The sequence below is a fragment of the Plecotus auritus genome (genome assembly GCF_963455305.1).
Source record: "Plecotus auritus genome assembly, chromosome: 7".
Classification (NCBI taxonomy): Eukaryota; Metazoa; Chordata; class Mammalia; order Chiroptera; family Vespertilionidae; genus Plecotus; species Plecotus auritus.
Window position 1 is genome coordinate 66418173 of NC_137774.1, and position 27850 is coordinate 66446022.

Sequence of the window (27850 nt, forward strand, 5' to 3'; positions counted from 1 at the left end):
CTCTCTGCGCGCACAAAGACCCTTTGCCGTACCTCCAATTCTCTGTGAGCTTTTCTCTTTCCTTCTAGTTGTAGAATTTTCACTCAGCCAGCTTTCCTGTGGTTCTGGATGGTGTCCGTTCTGTCTTTTAGTTGTAGTTTTGAAATTGTTGTGCGAGGCAGCAGTTTAGGTGCTTACCTATGCCGCCATCTTGGTTTCTCCTGAAGATACATATTTTAATTCCTTAGGTAGAGAGTTAAAGAAGAATGAAAGAAAAAAATGAGTGAAAAGGCATTGAGGGTTGGCATCTGTATGAGGTTTACTACTTGGCACATAACCTAGAGCCCAAATTAGCTGACAGCTAAGTCTCTGGGTCCTGCCCAGCATCCCTCTTCAGCCCTAGATGTTCGGTAGGAACACAGTACTAAGCACAGGGGCCCTGGAATCAGTCCACGTGGACTTGAACTCCTGTTTCAGCCTGTTACTATTGGCCTTAGGCAAGCTACGCAGGCACTGGAGCCTCAGCCTTCTCATCTACAAAGAGGAGATACAACACTGACGCCAGGGCGATGGTGAGGATGGAAGGCGGCCATGAATAATGAATACAAAGCATTTGGCAGTGCTTGGCTCCGAGAGTGCCTCAGTGCATGTGAACTATTATTATTCTAGAGCTTGGAATTTAGAATCAGAATCAGGTTGGGTTTCTGCTCACAAGGTCACACGGACATAGCTGGGTCCCTAATGTGACTTTGGCTGAATCCTGAACAGAGCCTCCAGGTCAAGGTGGCTGTGAAGTGCTCCCCACTTTTAAAAATGAGTAAGGCCTCTGCTCTCTGGGGCTGCCTCTCCCTTCCTTTGCACCTCGAAGGCTTTGGGGATGAGGTGGCGGCGGGGCGGGGGGGGGGGGGGTGTGAGGCTCCCAGCTGTGGGGCAGGATTGAACCTCTGTATGTGTTGCTGGTCTGAGGCCCCCCTTATGGCACGTATTTTCTCAGACATTACCAAATGTCAGCTATGCGCCAGGCACTGTGCTGGTTGCTAGGGCAGTGCAGAGATACAATTTGAACCATGCTCTCAAAGGTCTTACAATCTAACTAGGGCAGTGGTCGGCAAACTCATTAGTCAACAGAGCCAAATATCAACAGTACGACGATTGAAATTTCTTTTTAGAGCCAAATTTTTTAAACTTAAACTTCTTCTAACACCACTTCTTCAAAATAAACTCGCCCAGGCCATGGTATTTTGTGGAAGAGCCACACTCAAGGGGCCAAAGAGCCGCAGTTTGCCAACCATTGAACTAGGGGGCTAATGTTTTGTGACTGTGCCACTTACCCAGTTGATAATTATTTACTGATCACCCACCACGTGTAAGACATCGATTCAGGCACAGCCATAGAAACCCAGAGGAGGGAAAGATGGTGGTGGCTTGGTCATACCCATCTAACCCAGTACTTGGCCTCCAAAAATGCTGAGATGAATGGGTGGAGTTGGTCGGATGGCTGTTTGTCAGGGAAGATTTCAGAGTAGGACTAGCATGGACCTTGTTGAATAGAATTTACTCTGTGGCAATGGTGCAAAGATATGGCCCTCCGGTTCACTGAGGCTGTGAGGCAGTAATCTAGCCGCATGGAGTGGTTCCTCTAGGCACAGTGGTTCTCAACCTTTCTAATGCCGCGACCCTTTAATACAGTTCCTCATGTTGTGGTGACCCCCAACCATAAAATTATTTTCGTTGCTACTTCATAACTGTAATTTTGCTACTGTTATGAATTGTAATGTAAATATCTGTGTTTTCTGATGGTCTTAGGCGACCCACAGGTTGAGAACCGCTGCTGTAGAGCCTAAGACCATCGGAAAACACAGATATCTACATTACAATTCATAACAGTAGCAAAATTAGTTATGAAGTAGCAACGAAAATAATTTTATGGTTGGGGGTCACCACAACATGAGGAACTGTATTAAAGGGTCGCGGCATTAGAAAGGTTGAGAACCACTGCCTTAGGGCCTGAGTAGAAAATTCAAATGGCTATGGAGTAAGAGCAAGGAAGTCAAGGAGGCTGGGTGCTTACTCTCTGTTGTCTTTACACGTGCATCCCTCTTGGTCTGCTCTCCATTTGTGCACTTTTGATAGAGATACGAAAGCCAAAAATCTTCCTCTATTTTATGAAAAGCATCAGTGCAAGCACAACAGCTGACCCTCAGGCTTAGAGACAAGAAGTGTTTGGCAGAGACTAAGGCGAACTGGGGACACAGCCCTACGTCAGGGGCAGCCACTTCTCAGTTTAAACCAGGTTCTGGATGCAAGAACGCTGGCCACTGCTGCCAGCTCCACGGATGTTTCAAAAGAAGCTGGAAACATGGGCTTTTTATTTTTTTTTTTTTAAATATATTTTATTGATTTTTTACAGAGAGGAAGGGAGAGGGATAGAGAGTTAGAAACATCGATGAGAGAGAAACATTGATCAGCTGCCTCTTGCACACCCCCTACTGGGGATGTGCCCGCAACCAAGGTACATGCCCTTGACCGGAATCGAACCTGGGACCCTTGAGTCCGCAGGCCGATGCTCTATCCACTGAGCCAAACCGGTTTTGACAGGAAACATGGGCTTTTTAAATGAAATCACCCAATTTTAAAATAAGCATCAACTCGAATTTTAAGAAGACACTTCGTGGAGCAGTTGAGACCAATTTTCCAACTGTAGCTACTTAGGGAACCAAGGGAAATCAGCTTAGAAAGATGGACTGATGCCAAGTTTCAAATGGCCCTAAATGCCACGTTCAAGAGTTTGACTTGAGCTCACAGTTTTAGTTTTAAGGATCAAATATGGTTTGTGGAACAAGGGAGTGGCATGTGAAATAAAGGCAGGCGGGGTTGTAGGCTCCTGCAATAGCTCGGGTTTGTCATGATGAGGTTGAAAGATGGTGGCAGTGGGACTAGAAAGATGGGTTTGATCCAAGATGAAGACTAAGCAGAGGGTAAGAGATGAGGGAAGTGGAGGGGGAGGGCAGGAGAAAGAGAACTGAGGTTCCAACTTGACGAGAAGCCATCTCCTGGGTTAGGCCTGCTGAGCGGGGAGAAGTTGGCCTGGGGTCAAGTCAGCACCCAACACCTGCGCCCTGCAGTCCTGGCCCCGCCTCCAGATGGCGGGCTTCTCCGACGAGCCGGTGTAACACAGGCTTTCTAAGCAAGTAGCCTACAAAATGGGGATGAGGCCGCTGGCTTCGCAAGGCGGTTGAGGGGAATAAAGAGGGGGCGGGCCGGCCAGCGCTGGGGACGGGGAGGGGCAGCGAGTGCGTTCTTACCCGGGCTCTGGAAGGCCCGAGGGCCCGGGGAGGGCACGGCGGAGCGCCTGCTTCGGCGGCACGGGCCACCCGCCCTGCCCGGAGACTCGCCGCCGCCACGTGCCTCCCGGCTCGGCCCGGCGGGTGGAGGACCAGAATGCACTGCGGCGGCCAAGTTCAGGGACGCGCCTCTCCCGCGCCCCGCGCGCTCCGGGTCTGCGCGGGCCGGCCCTCCCCTCCCCCGCCCGGAGTCCTCCCTCTCGGGACCGGGAGGGCAGGGGTGCCTTGGCCAGGGCCCTGCCCCTCCCTCCGCGCCTTGCAAGGGATGGGGCCCCCCACGGGGAGGCCGGGAGCCGAGCGCCGCGAGCGGGGCCGAGCCGGTCGGGTTCCCGGAGCCCCGCGCGGGCCGGAAGTGCGCTTGCTCCCGCCCACAGCGGCGCCTCTCTAGGAGCGGGGGTGCGGGCGTCTCAGTGGGAATAACCCCTTCGGCCCCTGCAGGCTGGCTGTGAGCTCCCTTTCTCCCTGCGCGGCCGGCTGGTGGCCGGGAGGAAGGTTGGATGAGGGCGTGTGGAGCCCTGCGCAGTGGGCAGGCCTGCCGCCAGGGTTTAGTCCCAGCTCGGCTAAGGTGCTGAGCAGCCTCGGACGGGTTGCCTACCCTCTCTGGGCCTCGGCTTTCATGTCTGTAAAATAACCGTATCAACCGCAAAGGCTTGCTGTAAGTACCCAGTGAATTAACACATGTGCAGCGCTGAGAACAGTGCCTGTCTCATATGTGCTTAATACATGCCAGCTATTATTTTACTGCGACCTTTAAAAAAGACCTTTAGGAAGAGGGTCCGTTTTGTAATATGAAAACAAGGAACAGGGTAGAAATGACAGTAAGCACTGCTATTTTTGAGGGCCTTCTTTGTGCCAGAGGACACTTTCAGCAGGTGGTGCCTGGGCAGGCTAACTAGCCATCTCAGACGGAGAACAGAGAAAAACAATGCATTTAAGGAAAGGGGACTGGGATATCCAAAGGAGAGGGCTACACAGCACTCTTGGGCCCAGGATGGCAGCAAAAACACACTTAGGACAGTGAAACAAGGAAGGGCCTAGAAGAAGCAACAGGAGCGCCCAGGCTGGGCTGCTTTGGCTCACTGGGAGGTCAGGGAAAAGGGGGCCTTGGAGACAGGTTCAGGGTTTAGCCCGGGTCGAGCTGCCACTGTCCATTGCTCCCCTGGTTGCAAGTCTCATGGGGTCCCTGAGAGGTTGGGGGATACATGCCTCTGGAAGGAGGAGAGAAGGGAATGGCACAGGTGTGCTCCTTGGAGGGAGAGCAGGCACTGGTCCTTTGTCCTGAGTGTATTTATCTCCCTCTTGCAGCTGGAAATCTTGGGGGAGGGTCTTGTTAGAATATTCAACAGCTACCCAGCTGTGCTCTTTCAGGGTCATGGTCTCCACTGATTGGTCGGTGGTAGGGCAGGGGTCATTAGTCAATGCAGCTGGTGCCCAGGCAGCCTGGCATCACTTGTCTGGTTTTTGCTGCTTTTCTGGGGCCTGGAGCTGAAATACAAATGAGGCCTAGATGTTATCTTAGGAAAAGGTCAGGGGGTTAAGCCACCTGATCAGATATGCTAGGGGAGGGCAGGTCACCCTGGAGGCAAGGTCCTTGTTTTCCCCGGTTAGCCACTTGCTAGGCATCCGGGATTTTCTGCCCTGGCGAGTTTCTGTACCTGGCCTATCATCCTTGCTCTGTTCATGTCTAACAGCTACATACTTTCTCTCTATGTCCTCAGGGCAGTTCTGTGAGGGGAGTGTTGTTATTGTCCCCATTTTATGAAGAAACAGGTTAAAACTGAATGTATGTCAGAGTCTGAACACAAGGCTCTCTGGTCCTCAGGTGCAGCTGTTTCCTCTCCACACAGCACCTCTGGTTTTGGAAACTGTTTCTGGGAATTCCAAACTAAACTGTCAAAACCCACGAGGATGCTAGAGACATCCTAAGCTGAGGAGGCTGTGCGAAATCACCTGATTCCTCCAGCAGGATAAAAATCAACAGTGAATAGTGCTGCCCCAGAATGAACACTATCCTTGCTTAAGAGGAACTTGTGACCTTAAAAAGAAGCCAGTTGCAAACATCCAAAGGATAAAATAAAACCACATTTTAATGTGCAAAAACAATTACCATCCAGCCCAACCTTTCACACCACCTGTGGAAACTTCAGAGGCCAGTCCAACTCGCCATTTTTTAAATACTCACCTGATGATGTGTTTTTATTGATTTTAGAGAGGAAGGGGGAGAGAGAGAGAGAGAGGAACATTGATGTGAGAGAGACACATCAATTGATTGCCTCCTGCACATGCCCCGATCAGGGCCAGGGGTCGAGCCTGTAACTGAGATACATTCCCTTGACCAGAATCAACCCGAGATGCTTCAGTCCTAGGGGTAATGTTCTAACCACTGAGCGCCTGGCTAGAGCAAGCATCACTTTTTAGAAAAACACAAAATGTGCCAAAACCGGTTTGGCTCAGTGGATAGAGCGTCGGCCTGCAGACTGAAGGGTCCCGGGTTCGATTCCAGTCAAGGGCATGTACCTTGGTTGTGGGCACATCCCCAGTAGAGGGTGCGCAGGAGGCAGCTGATCGATGTTTCTAACTCTCTGTTTGTCTCCCTTCCTCTCTGTAAAAAATCAATAAAAAAAAAATATATATATATATAAAAAAAAGAAAGAAAAAAGAAAAACACAAAATGATAGTTACTTGCTTTCCCCCTTCCATTTTTCACCAACATATTTTGGAGAATGTTTCTTATCAGTTTGTATATATATGCTTTGTTTATTTTCACAGTTGATGAGTATTCCATTATGTGGATATGCCATAATTTATTTATCAACTCCCCTATTGATGGACATGTAGGTTATTTCAGTCTTTTGCTACTGGAAGAAAATTTCTTTTTTTTAATTTGTCTTTATTGTTGAAAATATTACAGATATCCCTTTGTTTTTTTCTTGTTGGCTTTTTTTCCCTTTGACCCGCTCCTCCCCACACACCCCCTCCCAAGCCTTTGCCACACTATTGTCTGTGCCCATAGGCTATGCATATAAGTTCCCCAGTTAATCTCTCTCCCTAATCCCCGCCCCCATAAGAACATTTCAGTGCACTCACTGTGCACATCTTTGGGTGCTTCTGCCTGTAGGATCTAGAAGTGGACTTGTTGGGTCAAAGGGTGTGGGCATTTTGAAATTTGACCAGTGTAGCCAAATTTTCCTTCCTCCAAAGAGACAGTAAAGATGTACATTTTTAAAAATACATTTTTATTGATTTCAGAAAGGAAGGGAGAGGGAGACAGAGATAGAAACATCAGTGGTGATGAGAGAGAATCATTGACCAGCTGCCTCCTGCATGCCCACTACTGGGGATGGAGCCCGCAACCCAGGCACGTGACCTTGACCAGAATCGAACCTAGGACCCTTTAGTCCGCAGGCCAACGCTCTATCCACTGAGCCAAATCAGCTATGGCCAGATGTGTATTCTTACTAATAATGTTTGAGAGTGCCTGTTTCTGTACATAGTATATATCCAACTCTTTATATTCAATAGCCTTAGATTTAAAATATTTCATGGTTGTTTTTATTTGCATTATGAGATTTGTTTTATAATAAACACTGGTAAGAGGAAATTGAAACCTAACATTGGAGGTGTGAAATTTTAAGGAAGCCTTGTGCTGCTTTGAGTTAGTCCACGTCTCCTGATCTTACGGGGAGAAATAAAATGAGATAATTTGCCAGTGAGCGCTACAAGCCACCTGACTCCTTGGAGAAGAGACACAGAAACGGAACTGGAGACAGACAAAGGACATCCCAATTTCAAAAAAAAGGGGTGGGGAAATATTAATGACACAAACCAAAGGGGATTCGCAGGAGAACTTTCTCGCAAGCCTCATATGAATTAGGTAACAAATATTTACGTGGGCCTCTAGAAATGTCAGCAGATCTGTACCTCACTTTCAGCAGCTGTAAAGCAGAGCTTATGTCACGTTTTGTGTCCCAACCCTGGATTCCTGCTACCGTTTTCCCCATGTTTTCCCGTTATCATTTGATTGCCTGTCCTGTTAATACTTTATTCCCGCCCTAGCCAGTTTGGCTCAGTGGATAGAGCGTCGGCCTCTAGACTGAAGGGTCCCTGGTTCGATTCCGGCCAGGGGCATATGCCTAGGCTTGATCCCCGGTGGGGGGTGTGCAGGAGGCAGCCAATCAATGATTCTCTCTCATCATTGATGTTTCTATCGCTCTCTCTCCCTCTCTCTTCCTCTCTGAAATCAATAAAGATATATTTTAAAAAATACTTTATTCCCCCTGCTATCAGTAATGATAGCCAGCATTTAGTGGCACCTGTTGTATATGTAGCTCTATAAATTCCTCAAGTCCTTCTCGAAACCAAGGTACTAGTATAAGTAAACAAACACAACTGCCAAATTCCCTCATCTCCTTTTTTTTTTTTAAGGGTAGAATGATGAGTAAGCACACAGACTTTTTTTTTTTTTTTTTTTTTATTGATTTCAGAGAGAGAGGAAGGGAGAAGGAGAGAGATAGAAACATCAATGATGATAGAGAATCATTGATCGGCTGCCTCTGGGGATGGAGCCTGCAACCCGAGCATATGCCCTTGACCGGAATCGAACCCTGGACCCTTCAGTCCACAGGCCGATGCTCTATCCACTTGAGCCAAACCAGCTAGGGCCCTTGTCTCCTTTCTGTTACCCACTTACAGGTGTCTTTTTAATATCTGAGGCCGTAAGTATCAGAGAAAGACTCCACATCTTTCACTTCATACTTCTCCTTATGAACCTGTATTTGAAAAGGAACAAACCTACAAAACAAACAAGAATCTCTTAGCAGTGAAAAGCCGTTAGTCACGTGATAATCACCTTACAAAACCTAACCCCTGAGCCCCAGCAAGCAAAGTGGCGATCACTAGGGCCCCACAAAGAGCCCCAGTACCAGACGATTCTTTTGTTGTTTATACAGTGAAAACAAGGACAGGGGTTGACAGCGACCAAGTGCTTGCTCAGGCTAGACCCTTGTCTAAGCTGTTGTGCATGAATATGCTGCATCCTCACATCTACCCTATGAAGTGGGAAACATATGTATTTCTAATTTTTTGGTTCATTTTCAATTTTATTTTTAATTAAATTTATTGGGGTGACACTGGTTAATAAAATTATATAGGTTTCAGGTGTACAATTTGTAACACATTATCTGTATTGTGTGTTCACCACCCCAAGTGGGAAGTATTTTCTAGTTATAAGGTTACGAGGTTCATAGACCAAGGAACCTGTATTTAGTTTATATGGATTTCAGCAAGGATGTACTAAAATCTCTGCTCCCATCCTTTAGATAAGATGGGCAGATATTAGCAGAATATCCTACATTTAGAGTCACAAGTAATTACAAGAGAATGCACCACAAAGCCAGAGGAATGGTCACAGATTTGACCCAGTGTTTCTGACTGTATTTTAAGAAAATAATCAAAATTTGAAAGACATATATTCTCAGAGATGTTCATCAAAGGTTTATGTATAAGAGTAAAAAATGGCAGCCCTGGCCAACTTGGCTCCGTGGTTGGAGTGTCGGTCCATAGACTGAAGGGTTAGGGTTCATACCTGACCGGGTATGTGCCCTGGTCAAGGGCACATACCTCCGTTGCAGGCTCAATCCCTGCCCTGGACAGGGAGTGTTCAGGAGGCAACCAATCAATGTGTGTCTCTCACATCGATGTTTCTCTCTCTGTGTATCTCCCCCACCTTCCACTCTCTCTAAAAATCAATGGAAAAAATACCCTCGGGTGAGGATTAACAACAACAAAATGGCAGCAGTGTAAATAACAACAGGGAAATTGTTACAGGATAAGAGAGGGCCTCATCATCCCTGGTGCTTGTGGAAGTGGGGTTCTTGGGGTACCGCTAGACTAAGAATTTCCAGAGGCCCCCTCAGGAAGATGAGGTATTGTAGAAAGCTTTACTTCCATGGAATCACACCCTTGCGTTTCCCAAGCCCCGTCTCCTTTAGTCCAGTCATAGGAGAAATGTAGCTGCGCTTCAGTAGAGCTAGAATCAGAGCCGGTGTCCAGAGCTTCCTTTCCATGTTGGAGCCGGGTCCAGTCCAGCATCAGGCAGGCTCAGCTTGTGTTTACTACTGCCATCCATTAGTCCATTGCATGTGGGGTCCACATGGCCGAGGGCCATAGCAGCAAATACAAGGAAGCAGGGGCAGAGAGCCCCACAAGCCAAGAGTCAAGTGCAACAAGAGTGTAAATTCCTTTGTTTAGGGGCTTACGGATCCCAAATTTTCGTGTGTTTGCAATGGCCAACCATCTCTGTCCCGAGGTATGATTGACAGACAAGTACCTTCCCTCTGTCACCCCCACTTTACAAAACTTAACGGTACAAAACTCACTGGGCATGTGTCTATCTTACCTTTGTTGGATCCCGCCCCCAGTGTTCTGCAGGGAGTGGGCTGGTCCCCTGGGGAATGCAAAGTTGCAGCTTCCTGGTGAAGCTGCCCAAATGACATGCCCATAATGTCTGGCCTTCCCTTTGCTCCTTTCCTGTTATTAACAACCAGCTGATTATAATGGCATCAAAATGACTCAGCTGAATATGGTATCTGTGGAATTGTGTATGCCATCATTAAAATGATGGCTGTGAAGACAATGAAGCAACAAAATGCAAAAATAGTTGAATTAGGGGCAGATGAAAAAGGAGTTAAAAGGTTAATGTGGATGGTACACGGGAAGGCTAAATAGCCATTTCACACAGTGAATGAAGAAAATTGAATTTATTTAAAGGAACGGGGATGGAAGATGGAGATATCCAAAGGGAAGGGTCACATGGAGAAAAGGGGGCCTTGGAGACAGGTTCATGGGTTAGCCCGGGAGGAGCTGCCACTGCCCATTGCTCTCCTGGTTGCAAGACTTGTGGGGTCCCTGAGAGGTTGGGGGATCCGTGCCTTTGGGGGAATGGCATGGGAGTGCTCCTTGGAGGGAGAGCAGGCACTGGGTCCTTTGTCCTGAGCATATTTATCACTTTCTTGCAGGTGGAAATCTTAGGGAAGGTCCAGGGGAGGGTCTTAATAGAATATTCATCAGCTTCCCAGCTGTGCTCTTTCAGGGTCACGGTCTCCACTGATTGGTTGGTGCCAGAGCAGGGGTCATTAGTCAATGCAGCTGGTGCCCAGGCAGCCTGGCATCACTTGTCTGGTTTTGCTGCTTTTCTGGGCCTGGAGCTGAAACACAACTGAGGCCTAGATGTTATCTTAGGGAGGAAAAGGTCAGGGGGTCTAACCTGCATGACCAATGATAAGCTAGGGGAGGGCAGGTTACCTGGGGGTGAGGTTCTTGTTTTCCCAGTTTTGCCCCTTGCTGGGCATCCGGGATTTTCTGCCCTGGTGAGTTTTTGTACCTGCTCATCGTCCTTGCTCTGGGGGTCCATCAGGAGTTATTTAATTTATTATATTTTCTTTTGTATGGTTATCTTACTTTTCTAGTGCATAAAACACAGGTATGTATTTAAGCCAAAATGGAAGTTGAAGTTAATTAATGGGAAAAGCAGGGGAAGAAGGGAACAACACTCATAGTCAGTGTGCGCATGTACCTCATTTAATCTTCACACTCTTCTGAGACGTGTTCCCCATTGTACAGATGAGCAAATGGAGATGCAGAGAAGGCCTAGTAATTAGGACAAGGTCTCACAGCTGGAATGTGGTGGAAACAAGAATTGTGACAAAATCTTATTTGTTTTCAAGTTCATACCCTTTGCACTACCAGGTTTCCCCAAATATAGAGGAGGGCTCAGAAAGGTGCCCCTCAGGGCAGACACACACAGAAAGGCCCCTTCCTGGCAGAAGCAGTCCCTGCACCACAGCCTTTGGCTTTTGGATTAAGCCTGGGTTGAAATGCAACCATATCTGTCCCCGTAGCCAGCACCTTTGTGCCGGAAATGAACTATAGTAGCGCTCACACAGCCCACGTGGGCACTGGTGGTGCCCAGGTGATCTTGGGTGGTCTCTGCCAGCGTGCGGAGACAGCACCATGAGAAAGTGACCCCGTGGCTCTCCTTCAGGCCATCTGATCCCACCTAGGAGGAAGCCTCAGGTTGGTGCTAAGCCTTGACCATCTCTCAACTCTCTGTCTCTGTCACTCTCTTTCTCTTTCTCACATATACACATAAGACAAGCCCCTTAGACCCAGAGCCTCACCTTAATTAGACAACAATATATAGGTGGCATTTATTAACATAATTTAATATCAATTGTAGTTTTTGCCGTGAGAAAATTCACTTAACATTCATAATTTCAACATTTTTAAATATATATATATTTTTATTGATTTCAGAGAGGAAGGGAAAGGGACAGAGAGTGATAGAAACATCAATGATGAGAGAGAATCATTGATCAGCTGCCTCCTGCAGGCCCCCTACTGGGGATCAAGCCCACAACTTGGGCATGTGCCCTGACTGGGAATCGAACCCTGACCTCCTGGCTCATAGGTCAGTGCTCAACCTCTGAGCCACACCGGCCAGGCTCAACTTTTTTAAAGTATACAATTCAGTGACATCTAGTATCAAACCATCACCATTATCTAGTTCCAAAACATTTCATCACACCAAAGGAACTCTTGTACCCATCAGCAGCACTCCCGCCCCCTAGCCCCTGCTTTCTGTCTATAGATTCATCTGTTCTGGATCCTGCATATAAACAGAATCATAAATATGCAGCCTTTTGTATCTAGTTTCTTTCACCTAGTATGTTTTCAAGGTTCATCCATGTTTTAGCATGTGTCCCTGCTTTATTCCTTTTGGCCAAATTGTATGGATATACCACATTTTGTTTATCTGTTCGTAAGCTGATGGACAGTGGGTTGTCCCCAGTTTTTGGCTGTTATGAATAGTGCTGCTATGAGCATTGTGTACTGTTTTTGTGTGGACATATGTTTTCATTGCTCTTGGGTATATATCTGGAATTGCTGGGTTTATGATAATTCCATGTTTAACTCTGAGGAATTTTTAAATTGTTTTCCACAATGGCAATTCCATTTTACATTCCCACCAGCAGTATACAAATGTTCTAATTTCTATACATCCTCACCAACATTGGCTATTTTCAGGTTTTTTTAAAAAAATTATTGCTCTAGCCGTTTGGTTCAGTGGATAAAGCACAGGCCCATGGACTGAAGGGGCCCAGGTTCAATTCTGGTCCAGGGCACATGCCTGGACTGCAGGCTCAATCCCCAGCCCTGGTTGGGGTGTGTGCGGGAGGCAACCAATCAGCATGTCTCTCTCACATCTGCTGCATCCCCCTCCCTTCTACTCTCTCAAAAAAAAAAAAAAAAAAAAAAAAGGAAAAATATCCTCAGGTGAGGATTAACAAAATATTATGATGATGATGATGATGATGATTATTGCCATTCTAGTGGGTGTGAAGTACTCTGTAACGGGGAACATGTGACCCAACCTGTCTGAAGTCTGTTTTCTCGTGAGTAAAGCGAGGACGCTAGCACATACCCTTGGGGGTGTCGGGAGAAACATGCCTTCTTGGGCAGGAAAGTATAAACTGTGAAATGCTAACCAATGTGAGTTAATATCAGGGCCTAGACTTCCGTAGTCTGGAATTTGCACAGGATGCTGAAGACAGACAAGACGTGCCTCAGTGGAGGGAAGGAGAAATGCGCCAGAGGAGGTGGAGGAGCCCCAGCTGGTGAAAGCCCAGAGCAGCACAGTCCTTACTGTGTTGGGGGCGGGGCGGGACGGAGCACTTGGTGCTGTGTGAGAGTGGGGGTGACCTAGGAGAGCACTGCGGGGAGAAAGGCTGGTTTCAGAAGGGGCTGGGCCCTCCAGGAGTTTGGACTTCACTGTTCTACAAGCACATTCTGGTTCCTTGGGATATGCCAGTGGTAGAATGAGACTTCAAATGTCTTTAGAGTTTACTGATTTTTTTAAAGCATTTTAATGTGTGTGATAACATAATACTCTCCTCCATCTAGCTTCAGTCCCTTTCCCATGCTTAGGCCACAGTAGAGCATTTGTTTTTAGGGGTGATGGGGGCTTCTTTAGAAGGTTAGTCCATGGTTCACATTGGGTAGGAAATCAGTTGAATTTGACTTAACATGATTCAGGTCATACAAACCTGAAAAGGAAATCAACATGTTTTAATTCCATAATCTTCACCCCCAACTTTATAATCGAAATAGTTACCATTTTTTAAAATATATTTTATTAATTTTTTACAGAGAGGAAGAGAGAGGAGAGGGATAGAGAGCTAGAAACATCGATCAGCTGCCTCCTGCACACCTCCTACTGGGGATGTGCCCGCAACCAAGGTATGTGCCCTTGGCCGGAATCGAACCTGGGACCTTTCAGTCCACAGGCCGACGCTCTATCCACTGAGCCAAACCGGTTTCGGTGAAATAGTTACCATTTTAAAAGTGTTGTTTTCTTGCCCTAGCCAGTTTAGCTCAGCAGATAGAGTGTTGGCCTGTGGACCAAAGGGTCCCAGGTTCGATTCTGGTGAAGGGCATGTACTTTGGTTGCAGGCTCCTCCCCAGCGAGGACCCTGGTCAGAGCTTGTGCAGGAGGCAACCAATCGATGTGTTTCTCTCACATTGATGTTTCTCTCTCTGTCTGTCCCTCTGTTCCACTCTCCCTAAAAATCCAGGCATTTATGTATCCGCCCACAAATAATCAATTCACAAGTTATTCACAAAGAGTCAGACTTAATGGGTGGAGAGCATCTGATCAGACCCTGTTATTTTGCAAATGACGAAACTGAAGCCCTGCCCTAACCAGTTTGGTTCAGTGGATAGAGCATTGGCCCGAGGACTAGAGTCCCGGGTTGGATTCTGGTCAAGGGCACATACATCGGTTGCAGGCTTGATCCCCAGCCCTGGTCGGGATGTGTGCAGGAGGCAACCAATCAATATGTCTGTCTCGAATCAATGTTTCTCTCTCTCTCTCTGTCTCTCTCCTTTTCCACTCTCTCTAAAAATCAATGGAAAAATATCCTCAGGTGAAAATTAACCAAAAAAAATTCAATTCAATTCAATTTTTAAAGAAATTTAAAAAAAGAAACTGAAGCCCAGAAATGTTAGTGACTTAAGAGTTATTTCAGATCACACCTTCATTAAATATTTGGTTACAACAGTGTATATATATTTTCTTAGTATTTAATATGTACACACACTTAATATATGCTTATTTTATTTACCCAATTACATATGGTTTCTATAGTTATTTTGACTTTTCAAAAATATGAAAATTCTGTAATTTCCACACATTAAAAAGCAAACAGCCCTGTCTTGGATAGTGAGGACCATGGAGGCATTCTGACGGCGAGCAGGGGTGCTTTGAGGAACGGGTGGGAGAAGTGCAGGGCTGGACGCGGGACAGCCACCGCAGTGATGCGGGAAGAAGCAGCAGGGCTACCGTGGCCTGGGCAGGGGGACGAGAGGTGAGCAGATTCAGCAGGGTCCCAACAGGCCTGCGGACTTACTGGCTAAGGGGGTGTCGAGGAGGGCACCCCCAGGCCTTGGGGAGCGGCATGGCCAGGTATCGTGTAGGGAAATGGAGCTGGGGAATTGGGATGACCGCGACGTGGCCAGGGCTGTGAGCAGGGGGAGAGAAAGAGCAAGGCCCCGAGGGCAGGTGGGCGGCCAGCAGCCAAGGATGTTGGAACTGACCACATGGAGCAGGAGATTGTTGAGGAAAGGAATGTAAAGGAAGGACTTGGTTCTGAGCCTTCGAGAACACGGTAGCGAGGAGGCGCCAGGGGGTGGGACGGGGTCTGAGAAGCCTTGGGAGCCTCTCGAGGTTCTTGAGCAGAGGAGTGACTGACCCTGGAATCCCAGACTCTCAGAGGCAGAAGGGAACTCCCAGGTCCTCGGAGCCAGCTCTTGGCCCCCTTTTGAGGACAATAATCCTGGAAAGCAGCCCCCATACACCTTGTGGGCGTGGACATCCCCAGGAAAGGGGACCCCACCCTGTCCTGTGCAGCGCCTGCCGCCTCCCCTGCCTGTGGTCAGACAGGCTGATCTGTGAAATGGCTCATCAGCTTCACCTGCTTGGCCTGTGCGCCTGCCCTGAGAACGTCCCCATCTGCAGAGCAGAGGATGAGACATCTGGTGGTGGCCCCGGGTCTGCCCAGTTTACTCAGGACATGGGTCAGACTCCCGCGCCCCAGCTCAGCAGGCCAAGGGCTGTGCGCTCTTGACAAAGAATGAGGCAGACATAGAGTGGGTCAGCTCAGAATTCTGCATCATTTCATTTAACCGTCCTGCTTCTTGCGAGCCAAGGCTTATGCCCTTTCGAAAGAGGAAGCCGTCAGCGAGAGGCAGTGAGTTGCCCACATCACACTGGTGGTGAGATGGAGCAGGGTGTGGACCAGGGTCCACCTCCAGCATCTCACTGCTCCCACACACCAGGCCTGTGTGAAGGGGGCCATGCGCGAGGCTGGGGAGATGTGGCCAAGAAGACCATGTGGTGGGTTTTACATGAAATACATGGTGTGGGAGGCCATCCTTCCTTCCAGGAGCGCCCCTACAGGAGAGTCTCCTTCATGCCACTGCGCCGTGTAGTCAGAGCGCCCTTTCCTCCCTAGGGACAGAGCGCATGAATTGGTCTGGAGCAGTGGTCGGCAAACTGCAGCTCGCGAGCCACATGCGGCTCGCGAGCCGCGGTTTGCCACTTTGTTGACTAGTGAGTTTGCCGACCACTGGTCTGTAGAATGCCTGGCCCCAACGGGGTGCCCTGCCTTCCAGACCCCTCTCTCCAGCTCCTGAGCAAGATGAGGGAGAGAATGTCGGGCTGAGGGGCTCACCTGTAAGCCCAGACCCACACGAGCCAACCAGGGAGCTGTGGTCAGGAGCGTGCAGGCTCTGAAGTCAGCATGCCCGGGTTTGAGTCCAGCTCTGTCACTAGTGAGCTGTTTACAAGTGACATACTCTAGCCTCGGGATTATAGTAATACTGCAGTCATGAGTTGTGAAGTTTCAAGGAATTACACAGTCATTCGCCACTTACCAACAGGGATACAGTGTGAGAACGGCGTTAGGCCATTGTGGGAACAGCATACAGTACCCTCACACACACCTCCATGGCCTTGCCCAGTGGTCGGCAAACTGCGGCTCGTGAGCCGCGGTTTGCCGCTCTGCTGACTAATGAGTTTGCCGACCACTGACCTAGACTCTCGATTCCAATAATTACAGGCTGTTGTTGTTCCTTGTGATTAAGCCCCTATTCCAGTGGTTGGCAAACTCATTAGTCAACAGAGCGGGAAACTGCAGCTTGCGAGCCGCATGTGGCTTGCGAGCCGCAGTTTGCCGACCACTGTGCTATACTGTTATGACTGGAAAGGCAGTAGGTTTGCTTACACCAGCATCACCACACACACAAGTAATGCGTGCACCATGACGCTTCCACGGCTTCAATGTCACTAGGCAACAGGAATTTTTCAGCTCCATTATAATCTCATGGGACCACTGTCACACGCGGTGCATCACTGAATGAAACGTTATGTGATTGCATGTAAACCTTGGAACAGTGCCTGGCACATAGTGTAACTGTCAGAAGACATCATCCTCATTGTTACTCTGCACCTGGGGGGACACAAACCAAGGGGTCCAGAACCCAGACCTGTAGTTAAAGGGTGTTGGAGCACCAACAGGGCAAGGTCATTGATAGACCGAGACCACCTCCCAGCCCCATGCGTGGGGACACAGTGTGATGCACAGCAAAGCCAGTGGCCTCTAAAGGAAGCACTGCCATGTGAAACATGGGTCATGTGCTCACCTGTTGCCATGTGAAAAGCTGGTTTGGCTCAGTGGATAGAGCATTGTCCTTCGGACCAAAGGGTTCCGGGTTCGATTCTGGTCAAAGGCACGTATCTTGGTTGCAGGCTCCGCCCTGGTCTGGGCCCTAGTCAGGGCTTGTGCAGGAGGTAACCAATTGATATGTTTCTCTCACGTCAATGTTTCTCTCCGTCTTTCCCTCTCTCTTCCACTCTCCCTAAAAATCAATGGAAAACTATCCTCAGGTGAGGATTAAAAAAAAAAAAAAAAAAAAAAAGTGGGTCATGTTGCCACATCTTTGTATTTTTCCAAACAAGTAGGGCATGTGGATTTGTATGAAATGTACTGATTTTAAAATGTGGCAATTAACTCAGTTTAAAACAAAATAAAACTGTGAAGGCCAAATTAAACTCCTCTGTGAGCCTGCAAGGCACAGCTCTCCTGTAGACCCACTGTCCCAGGGCCGGGTCAGGCTTTCACAGCCCGGGAACGCCGGAGAGACAGTGAGGGCTGGACCTGCCCCAAGTCTCTCTGGTTCCCAACTGTCCTGCTCCCACCTGCGTCTCAGAGAGAGCGGTGATAGGGGGTGCCTGGGAGTGAACGGGATTGTGCAGTGGAGGCTCTGCTCAAGTTTGCCCATCTGTCCTGCTGGGGAACTGATCCGGAGACAGATGATGGGGCAATGCGTGAAGACAATGACTGGCTCCGTTCCATGCACGGAGCACCTACTAACTGCGCGCCAGTCACTGTCCTAGGTGCTGGGGAGACAGCAGCGAGGACCAGAGGCTAGGTCCCTGCCCTGTGGAGCCGACACGAATGTGAGTGCACAGTAGAGCCAGGCAGAGGCAGGTGGAAACACAGACCTTCTGCCAGGGGTGCTGCATGCTGTGAGAAACAGAGGCGGGTCAGGGGTCCAGGAGGGCAAAGGCCCTGAGGTGAGGGGTGAGGTAGCAGAGGTGACGGGAGCCAGGATAAGATGGAGACAGGTCCAGGTGAGGAGGTGAGGCAGGCAGCACTGGGGCGCGAGCAGAGGCTGGCCCAGCAGGACCTCTCCTGCTGGTGGCCACTCTCCCTGAACCCAGATGTAGGCCCAGAGGAGCTACTTCTGACGTATAGCTTGTTCCTCCCCCCGGCTCCCTCACATTTGGACAAACAGCCCTTTTCCTGTTCACCTGCAATCCCTTAGTGTCTATAACACACACCTTCAAGCTCCTTGAGGATAGAAAGCCTGACTCTTGTTCAAGTCAGAGATCTCCCCACCTGGGTTCCCCACGTGCCCAGGAATAATAGGACTCAATATACCAATGTGTCCACTGGAAATAATGGCATGGCCCTCAGCACCTTACCTCGCTTCTCGCGCCGTGGCTTCCTCTCCTGTGAAACGGGGATCATGTGCGGTCCTACCTCAAGGGGTTGTGGTGAGGAAATGAGGTGAAGGATATAAAAATTGGGAGCCCAGATCACCTGGGCCTTGGGAGGCCACCCGTGTTCTCAGGTTTTTAAAGATTTCTTTTGTTCTCAGCTGAGAGTCCCCTGAGCTACGGAGAAAGGTTTTTGCCCTCCTTGGTCAGGGACTCCCAAGGACTTTCCTTCCCCTCAGTTTCCTCCTCTGCGGGTAGCAAATGGTAGAAAAGGGGGCCAGGGGCACAGACTCCTCCCGGCTGCTTGTTCCCAAACTCTGTTGCCATGACTTACTATTTCATTTAAACCATTTTAGTCTATAGAGGTTCTCTCTCAGATCCTCCCTGCCAGCCCCTGCACCCACCCCACAGCCCAGGAATCGGGCCCCATCTCTGGGTCTGAGTCCCAACAAAGGCAGGCCCCAGGGGACCAGCAGCCACCAATCCGCTTCCTCGGCGGCTGGCAGAGCCCCTGCGAGATGGCGAGTGGCCAGAAATCCGGGGACCCTCACTGGCTCTGGGCCTCCCGGAAAACTGGAGACAGAAACGGGGCCTCGTCTCCGCCACCTCCCCGCTCCCAGGCCTCGCTTTCTCCCAGGCCGTGGGAGGCAAAGGGTTAAATCCCATAGAGCTGATGCTCTGACTCCAGGCTAGAGGGACCCGGGAAGCTGGGGTCACTTCCTGCTCCGTCCCAGTCACCCTGAACTGGTCCCCGGGTCCTCAGCCTGGGATCACCCCTTAAGGAGGACCCCAGAGTCCTCGGCATCTAGCCCGCCACCCCCCTGGCAGGGCATTCAAGGGGTTAAGTCCCCTGGGGCTGGATTCTGCCTTCCGCCTTTCCCAGACCCCAGAGCCGTGAGTTGGGGACGCCTGGGTTCCCGAGGGGTGGCCCGCGGGGCCCGGGAAGGCGGCCGGGAACAATGGGGCAGGAGGCGGTGGCCCGGCCCGAGCCCCTCCGGGGCCCCTGGTCGCAGGGTGAGGGCCGGGCGGGCAGGGGGGCAGAGGCCGAGGATTCTGGGAAGAGCGCGAGGGTCTGGCTGTGGGGGAGGGGAGGCGTGGGCATTCTGGGAGGGAATTCACCGCCCGCTGGGGCTGGGGGCTGCTAGCCAGCGGGGACCCCTGGGGGCCCGGGAGGCGAGGATGCCCATGCCCCGAGCTGGGAGCTGGGAACCGAAAGAGGATGGCGGGGACCAGCTGGAGCAGAAGTCCAGGGTCGGGGCTGGCGTGGCCATGGGGGGGCTGGAGACCGGGATGGCTATGTGCCCACTGCCGCCTCCATTTAAGGGTCACCCTGGGCCGCTCTCCACTCATCTCTGCAAGGCAGCCTCCTTCCCTCCCTCCCTCCGCAGTGGGACCAGCTTGAGGTCCGAGGTCAGGGGCCTGGGCCTAGGTCTGCTCCAAGCACTTCTTGCCTCCCTGGGTCTTCCCACTTTCATACTCCATGGCGGCCTTGTCGTTAACCCCTTCCCTCTACTCTGCACCGCTGAGTGTGAATGTCCGGAAATAGTCAAGGTACACAAGGTCTTACCTGTCCTCCGCAAACACCCCTCCAGGCCTCCTGAACAGGCAGCCCCTGCTTCCACCTCTCCAAAGACATTTGCAATGGGGGAGGGGAGATGTTCATCGCCTAAGGAGCTAGAGATGAAGAAATTAATTTACTTCCTAAAATCTAACTCCAGTCTCCCCTGCTGCTATTGGACAGGGCTCCTCTAGCTCCTGCTTCACTTGGGTTACCACCCAGCTGCCTCCTCCTGAGTCCTAGCATGTCTGTTTGTACCACTAACCCCATACGCACAGTACCCAGCCCAGAAGCACCCGCAGCCCAGGCTTCCCCAGGGACTCTCCGGAGGGTCTCAACGTTGTGGGAAGTGAGAACAGCTCTGGGGTCCTGCTCCCTCGTGCTGAAATCACATCACCCTTTTTGGAGTGAGCTGGCATGTTTTCCCAGGAGGCCACTCTCAATTGCTTCTTTGCTGTGGGGTCCCCTTGCAGACTGACCTGTAAAGGCATCGGACAAGCAGGTGTTGCAGGAGCAAGGGCATCTCATTCATTTTCCATCATTGAACAGAATGTATTGAGCACCTGCTCTGTGTCAGGCATCGTCCGAGGCACAGCATACAGGAGTGACAAGGCAGAACAAACCGTATAGAAGGGGTTCCAGGATGGGACTGACAGGGAGGGCGTCACTGGGGAGCACTGTTCTGAGTTTATAGGCGCAAATGGTCAGGCTAGTCACTGTACTAACCCCTCCTGTTACAGCCAAGGACCTCTCTGTCCCTGGAATTTCTTCATCCCATCATGTAGGCTGCCTCCGAGCTCTCCTCGTCACCGTCCCTGCCAGCAGCCCACGTTTATGAGTTTCACATGACTCCCAAGGTCATCTTTCTCTCTCAGAGGCTGGGGCAAGCCAGGCACAGAACCTTGCATTTCTGGTCTGTGCCTCTTCCCAGCCTGTGATCTTGGAGAATCTCCCCGAGGGTTGGTTTCCTAATCTGTAAAATGGACGATCTGATTCCTGGGTCTCCTCACGGGCTTGTGGGGAAGATCGGGCGAGATAATGAGGACACCACACAGGCACTGTGGTAGCCACTGGTGGTGGTCACACACTTCTCCCTTCTCGCTTTTCCTTTCCATTTCCCTCTCAAGGTCATTCCTGCACAAGCCACTAGTGGCTTTAAAATGCCCCCTCCCCTTAAACTGGCCTGACCTTCTTTCTGTGCTTGGATAACGGGGAATGTGCCCCAGTTCTCCTTTCCTGTCGCCTCAGGAAAGTCAGAGTTGTTTCTTTTTTTTAACTCTTAAAGTGTTCCAGGCGGCCTCAGTTCTCTGCGAGGCTCTTAAGGAAAGTTTATTGGTCCCAATTAGCAGCCCCATTAAGGAGGAAAATTAGAGTCTTAATGAGCTTCTTCTGATTAGCAAAATAACAGGTTTCCCAGCCCCTGGGCATCATAGGGGTGGGGTGAGAGCCACTTGCCCTGTGGGTGTCAGATACCTCTCCAGCCCCCAGTCTGGGTTCAAAGGGTTATGACTGATGAGCTTTTAATTACACGCTTACATTCATCTACTTGCTTAGTTGTGATCTTAAGATCTGGACCAGGAATTGGGGCCTGTGGGGGTGGTGTGGGTAGGGACAGTGAAAACGAATGCCCAGAAAAATGGCTTGGTAGGAAACTGAAGTTTACATAAGGAGGAATGCGAGCTGGGGGGATGGGCAAGTAGGGAGTAAAAAAAAAAAAAGTGGGAGATAGCTCCCATTGTGTGCTTCTCTCTCTCTCTCTCTCCCCACCCCACCCCCACCCCCAGGGTCCCTGGAACACTGGGCAGCCCTGAGCTCTGGGATGGAGCCTGAAGCAGTGCTGTGGGGCCCAGATCTGCAAGGTCCTGAACAGAGCCCTAACGATGCTCACAGAGGTGAGGGGCACAAGAAGGGACTGCAGTCCTGACAAGACAGTGGCCCCCGTTCAGGGAGGGGCCCAGACTCTGGGGGAAACGCAGGGGAGGGGAGAGAGACTTACCCCGTGTTCTGAAAGGAGATGGGGGCTGGAGACTCCCTTTCTCTCTGTAGGTGCCGAGAGTGGGAACGAAGAGGAGAGCCCTCAGCAGGAAAGTTCTGGGGAGGAGATCATCTTGGGAGATCCAGCTCAGAGCCCAGAATTCAAGGACCCACCAGAGATGTCCCCGGAGAGACCCTCCCATGATCCCTCTGTCCCCCAGTCCCCCCCATCTCCACTGGGTCACCCCAACCCCCTGGACCACCAGACTCCTCTTGACCCCCCGACCCCCGAGGTAGTCCCTACCCCGTCTGACTGGACCAAGGCCTGTGAGGCCAGTTGGCAGTGGGGTACTCTGACCACATGGAACAGCCCCCCAGTGGTCCCTGCCAACGAGTCCAGCCTGCGGGAGCTGGTGCAAGGGCGCCCCTCCGGGGCTGAGAAGCCCTATATCTGCAACGAGTGCGGCAAGAGCTTCAGCCAGTGGTCCAAGCTGCTGCGGCACCAGCGCATCCACACGGGCGAGCGCCCCAACACCTGCTCCGAGTGCGGCAAGAGCTTCACGCAGAGCTCGCACCTGGTGCAGCACCAGCGCACACACACCGGCGAGAAGCCCTACAAGTGCCCGGACTGCGGCAAGTGCTTCAGCTGGAGCTCCAACCTGGTGCAGCACCAGCGCACGCACACGGGTGAGAAGCCCTACAAGTGCACCGAGTGCGAGAAGGCCTTCACCCAGAGCACCAACCTCATTAAGCACCAGCGCTCACACACGGGCGAGAAGCCGTACAAGTGCGGCGAGTGCCGGCGCGCCTTCTACCGCAGCTCTGACCTCATCCAGCACCAGGCCACACACACCGGCGAGAAGCCCTACAAGTGCCCCGAGTGCGGCAAGCGCTTCGGCCAGAACCACAACCTCCTCAAGCACCAGAAGATCCACGCGGGCGAGAAGCCGTACCGCTGCACGGAGTGCGGCAAGAGCTTCATCCAGAGCTCGGAGCTGACGCAGCACCAGCGCACGCACACTGGCGAGAAGCCCTATGAGTGCCTCGAGTGCGGCAAGAGCTTCGGCCACAGCTCCACCCTCATCAAGCACCAGCGGACCCACCTGCGCGAGGACCCCTTCAAGTGCCCTGTTTGTGGCAAGACCTTCACGCTGAGTGCCACGCTGCTGCGGCACCAGCGCACACACACGGGCGAGCGGCCCTACAAGTGCCCCGAGTGCGGTAAGAGCTTCAGCGTCAGCTCTAACCTCATCAACCACCAGCGCATCCACCGCGGAGAGCGGCCCTACATCTGCGCCGACTGCGGCAAGAGCTTCATCATGAGCTCCACGCTCATCCGCCACCAGCGTATTCACACGGGCGAGAAGCCCTACAAGTGCTCCGACTGTGGTAAGAGTTTTATCCGCAGCTCCCACCTCATCCAGCACCGTCGCACCCACACGGGCGAGAAGCCCTACAAGTGCCCCGAGTGCGGCAAGAGCTTCAGCCAGAGCTCGAACCTTATTACGCACGTGCGCACCCACATGGATGAGAACCTGTTTGTGTGCTCCGACTGCGGGAAGGCCTTCCTGGAGGCCCATGAGTTGGAACAGCACCGGGTGATCCACGAAAGAGGGAAGACACCAGCCCGGAGAGCTCAGGGCGACACTCTGCTGGGGCTCGGGGACCCCGCCCTGCTAACCCCGCCCCCTGGAGCCAAACCACACAAGTGTCTTGTCTGTGGAAAAGGGTTCAACGACGAGGGCATTTTCATGCAGCACCAGAGGATCCACATTGGAGAAAACCCCTACAAAAATTCAGATGGCCTCCTCGCACACCCAGCCCCCAAGCCCCCTCAGCTCCGACCTCCCAGGCTCCCTTTTGGAGGCAATTCCTATCCAGGTGCTTCAGAGGGCAGAGCTGACACCTTAGGACAGCCCTTTAAAATGCCTGAGGGGCAGGAGAGCTTCAGCCAAAGGCTGGGCCTGCTCTCCTCCAAGTCCTACATTTGTTCCCACTGTGGAGAGAGCTTTCTGGATCGGGCTGTGCTCCTCCAACACCAGCTCACCCACGGCAACGAGAAGCCCTTTCTCTTCCCTGATTATAGGATTGGTTTAGCAGAAGGGGCAGGGCCCAGTCCCTTCCTAAGTGGAAAGCCCTTTAAATGCCCTGAGTGCAAAAAAAGCTTTGGGCTCAGCTCTGAGCTGCTGCTGCACCAGAAAGTCCATGCAGGTGGGAAACCGCAGAAGAACCCAGAGCTGGGGAAGAGCTCTTCTGTCCTCCTGGAGCACCTCAGGAGCCCCCTGGGGGCCAGACCCTACAGCTGCTCAGATTGTGGTGCCTCCTTCCTGGATCGCCTGGCCCTCATCCGGCACCAGGAGACACACACCCGAGAAAAGTCCCCCAGACCCGAAGACCCCCTTCCAGAGCCAGTCACTCCATCCCCAAGTCAGGAAGGTGAAAGCGAGGCCCCCACACCCGCAGGGAGCAGCAGCCATGGGGAAGGGGAAACCCCCAAAACTCTCTTGGAAGAAAAGCCCTATTTGTGCCCCGAGTGTGGAGATGGCTTCACAGAGGTCGCAGCCCTCCTTCTCCATAGGAGCTGCCACCCAGGGGTTGGCCTGTGAAGTGGGTCTGGAGGCCGGGGGCCTCTCTCTCCTGAGAGGAACACTGGATCTCCCCAAATATTGTATGAGAAAAGAGAAAACCCTATCAGATTGTAGACGTGTGGAGGATAAAGGACCCTGGGTAAAAATAGTGCTTTTATATCAGTGGTAAGAAACCCTATAAATTGTTGGTGGGAACCACTTATAATGCAGTAGAGAAAAACCGTTGGGTTAGAAACCCCATAAATATGTAGGAAAAAAAGCCCTTTAAGTCTGTAGCAGAAAATCCCTATAAACCATAGTGGATAAAAGCCCTATTAATTGTAGGATGAGGTCCCGTATGTCTCTAGACAACCCTAGAAAACTGTACTGAAATCCTTGTAAAATTATAGGGTCGGGGAAATGCAGGGAATATAGCAATGGCATTGACTTGGGAGCAGTGGCCCTCAGAAGGTGTAAAAGGACCTCCCATAAACTTGCTCAACAGTGTTCTTCCTCTCCTGGCATATGGGAGGGAGCTCATTCCCAGAAGCCTTGGACAGTTACACTGAGTAACATGTGGGAACTGGAAAAGGAAGAAAACAAAGACAGGACAAAAGTAAGTGATGAAAAATCCTCAGACCACAGAGGAGAAAAGCCCAGGAACTAGCAGGAGAAAGTCCAGCTCACTGCACTGGGGCTTCCCCGGGGCATAAGGCCAATCCTAGGTAAAGTGTGTGTGAAGAGGAAGAGGCCCCTGGGATTCCTTATCAGAAAGAAGCCAAAAATGGGGGAGGAAAAAAATATGACATAGAGCCTTTTAAAGGCTGAAGTTTGGGGTGCATATAACTTGAAGTGTAAGAACACAAAAATTTAGGGGGAAGAGTTGGGATTCTTTGAGGGAAGGAAACCAAGTGGAGAAACTGTTCAGATGGAACCCAGCTAACTCCAGGCTGTCCTCCCCGTTCCTGGGAGCTTGTTAAACTGCAAGTGCAAGCAGATCCCAGCCAGGCTGCCAGGGTCCTCCCCCAGCCAGACAGGACGACCCTTTCCTGGGGACTTCTGTGCTGAGAGGCCTCCAGGAATGGAGGGTCCCTCCTGCTGACATCTCAGGTCTCACTGACAGGAGGTTCCTCCTGAACTCTAACTGCCGCCCGTGTTGCTGCAGTGGCAGCCCGTTTCCTTGAATTCTGTCCTCAGTGAAGAGGGAGAACTGCTGCTAGTTGACCTCCAAAGAATAAAGCCCTTCGGAGATTCAAGGCCTGTGTGTGCACAAATCCTCTCTAGCGTGCTCTTCTGCAAGTCAGCAGGAGCTGTGCTTAGGTTCCCTGTGGCAACCAGAGACAGCAAGTTAAGAGAATAGAGAGATTTGATTGGTCAGCAATCTGCTCTTAGACCTCACTCTCTCCTCTGAGCTGATAGCAAGGCTGCTGGCAGGATAAGCCAGCCTGCACAGTGATGGGTGCCCAAACACCCCACAGAAGAGTATATGGAGGCCTGACCACCTTCCTCACCCCATACCTGAAGCCCTCTAAAGTGACAACCCAGCCTGATTGTGGTCTTGGGAAGGGATGGATTCCACCTACTTGACTCCTCTCCTCCTTAATCAGAAACCTTCAGAGGGAAACGGAAAGATGAGAACCACACCCCTGCCAGACCCATCTCCTGTTCTCACACACCACACAGTTGCACGCTTTCATTAACCCAGCCAGACCTGCTAACATGACTGGATGTATGCGGCAGGGGAGAGACTGTTGCTCTCTGAAATGGTTGGAGAAAACTCTTGAAACATCTGTAACAAGAACCCATCCCCTCACTCTGGAGACACCATGCAGTTCTGGGTCCAAAGGAAGTGCCCACTCACCCCAGTAATGCAATGTGGTCCTGGAGTAAGAGAACCAACTTGCCAGGAGAGGTGGCCCCCTTCAAGAGTCACATCCCTGAGAGCGTGACCTGGAATCCTACGAAGCTGTGGAAGAGACCTCTCATTTCATTACCTGAAGTTCAAAAGGTGAAAGTCCTTCACCTTTCATCTACCCTGCCCCAAAAGGATAACCCTCAAATTCAAAGGATCAAAATCTAGAACACTGTAGGAGGAAAAAGCCAGGCCTGCTGGGGAGGAGAAGGCAGGCATTGCATGATTGTGGGGAGACCCTTTCTACCATCTGCATTCAAGTCCCACCCGACCCAAGTGCAAGGTCGGAAAGCACTACCGAGGGGAGGAGCCTGCCTGCGGAAGCTCTGCCAACAGAAGTCTCCATGAAGGGGGCGTCCCCGTGAGACAGGACAGGACACAGTCCTCCCTGTCTGTCAAAGCAGATTCTTTCCCCTCGAAGATGGTAGCAGAAAGAAACTCCAGTGGTAGACAAACCCCCTTTAAAGGTAGAAGCAGAACCCCCAGAACAGTCTGAGAAATCGGTCTCCAGAAGAGTCCTGGGGAACAGCCTTTGAAGTTCGGGGGCCAGTCCAGGGGGAGGTGGTCAGTGTGGTCAAAGGCCGGCTGCGGGCCTATTGAGGACTTGGTGTAGCATATGTAGTGGGATGCTCGCATGTTGTAGGAACGGGTTAGGGCCAGGAGTTTAGGCTTCGGTACTTCAATGGATGATGTGGATACGATGAGTTGGGGTCTGGGGTTTTGTAGCAGGAAAGGGGCAGAGTCAGAGACCCTTGGGGTATGACCTATTCTCTGTTGCTCACTTCCCCAAACTCCTTAAACCAGGTGCTCCTCTCCCAGAACAAGTTACATCTGGGGAGGAACTAAGCAGGGGATTGGTTGGGGGCGGGGGCTGGCAATGTCCAGAGTCCCTCTGACCAGCTCAGGCAGAGGCCCAGATAGTCCTGGAAGGCCTCTTGTCCAACTCCACGCAGGCCTGACTCTTCAGAAGTGCCCCACTGAGGAGCCCAACAGATAGGGTCACAGAGTCGTTGGTGAAAGCAGAGGGAAGAGTAGAAACTGATCTGAGCTTAGGGTGAAACTCTAAACTGCTATGGATATGGAGGTCAGAAGGGAACTCGAAAGAACTGGGCATGAATCCCGAATGATGGGGAAACGAAACTATCACAGAGAGGGGGTTCCATGGCACCTGCCCCCGAGGTGAGCAGCCCCAAACTCCTTCACCCTCATTAGGGAAGCCCCACTCACCTTACTTGTGCCCCTGGAGTGAAGAGAGGCCCCACTTTTGAGTGTTGTGTGTCAATAACAGTGTTGTGTCACTGGTGGTCATGTTGATTAGTAGAAGAGAATAAAGGGAGTAAGATTTCCCAGGTGTTTTCTGTCTTCTCTTTGAACCATAGAGCAAGCTGAAAGAGCTTG

At 51.2% G+C, this 27850-nt stretch overlaps 1 protein-coding gene across 2 annotated transcripts; it reads left to right on the top strand.

Annotated features, from left to right (window-relative positions):
• Nucleotides 1–19150: 19150 nt before the first annotated feature.
• ZNF629 (zinc finger protein 629) lies at nucleotides 19151–27794 on the top strand. 2 transcript variants are annotated; one of them, XM_080682035.1, is made up of 3 exons: nucleotides 19151–19335; nucleotides 21784–21891; nucleotides 22046–27794. In XM_080682035.1, the coding sequence occupies exons 2-3, from the start codon at nucleotides 21819–21821 to the stop codon at nucleotides 24577–24579; spliced, it is 2607 nt and encodes an 868-aa protein (XP_080538161.1). In that variant the 5' UTR covers nucleotides 19151–19335; nucleotides 21784–21818; the 3' UTR covers nucleotides 24580–27794. The 2 variants fall into 2 exon arrangements, with proteins under 2 accessions (XP_080538161.1, XP_080538160.1); XM_080682034.1 differs by lacking the exon at nucleotides 19151–19335 and adding an exon at nucleotides 19888–19992.
• The last annotated feature ends 56 nt before the right edge of the window (nucleotides 27795–27850 follow it).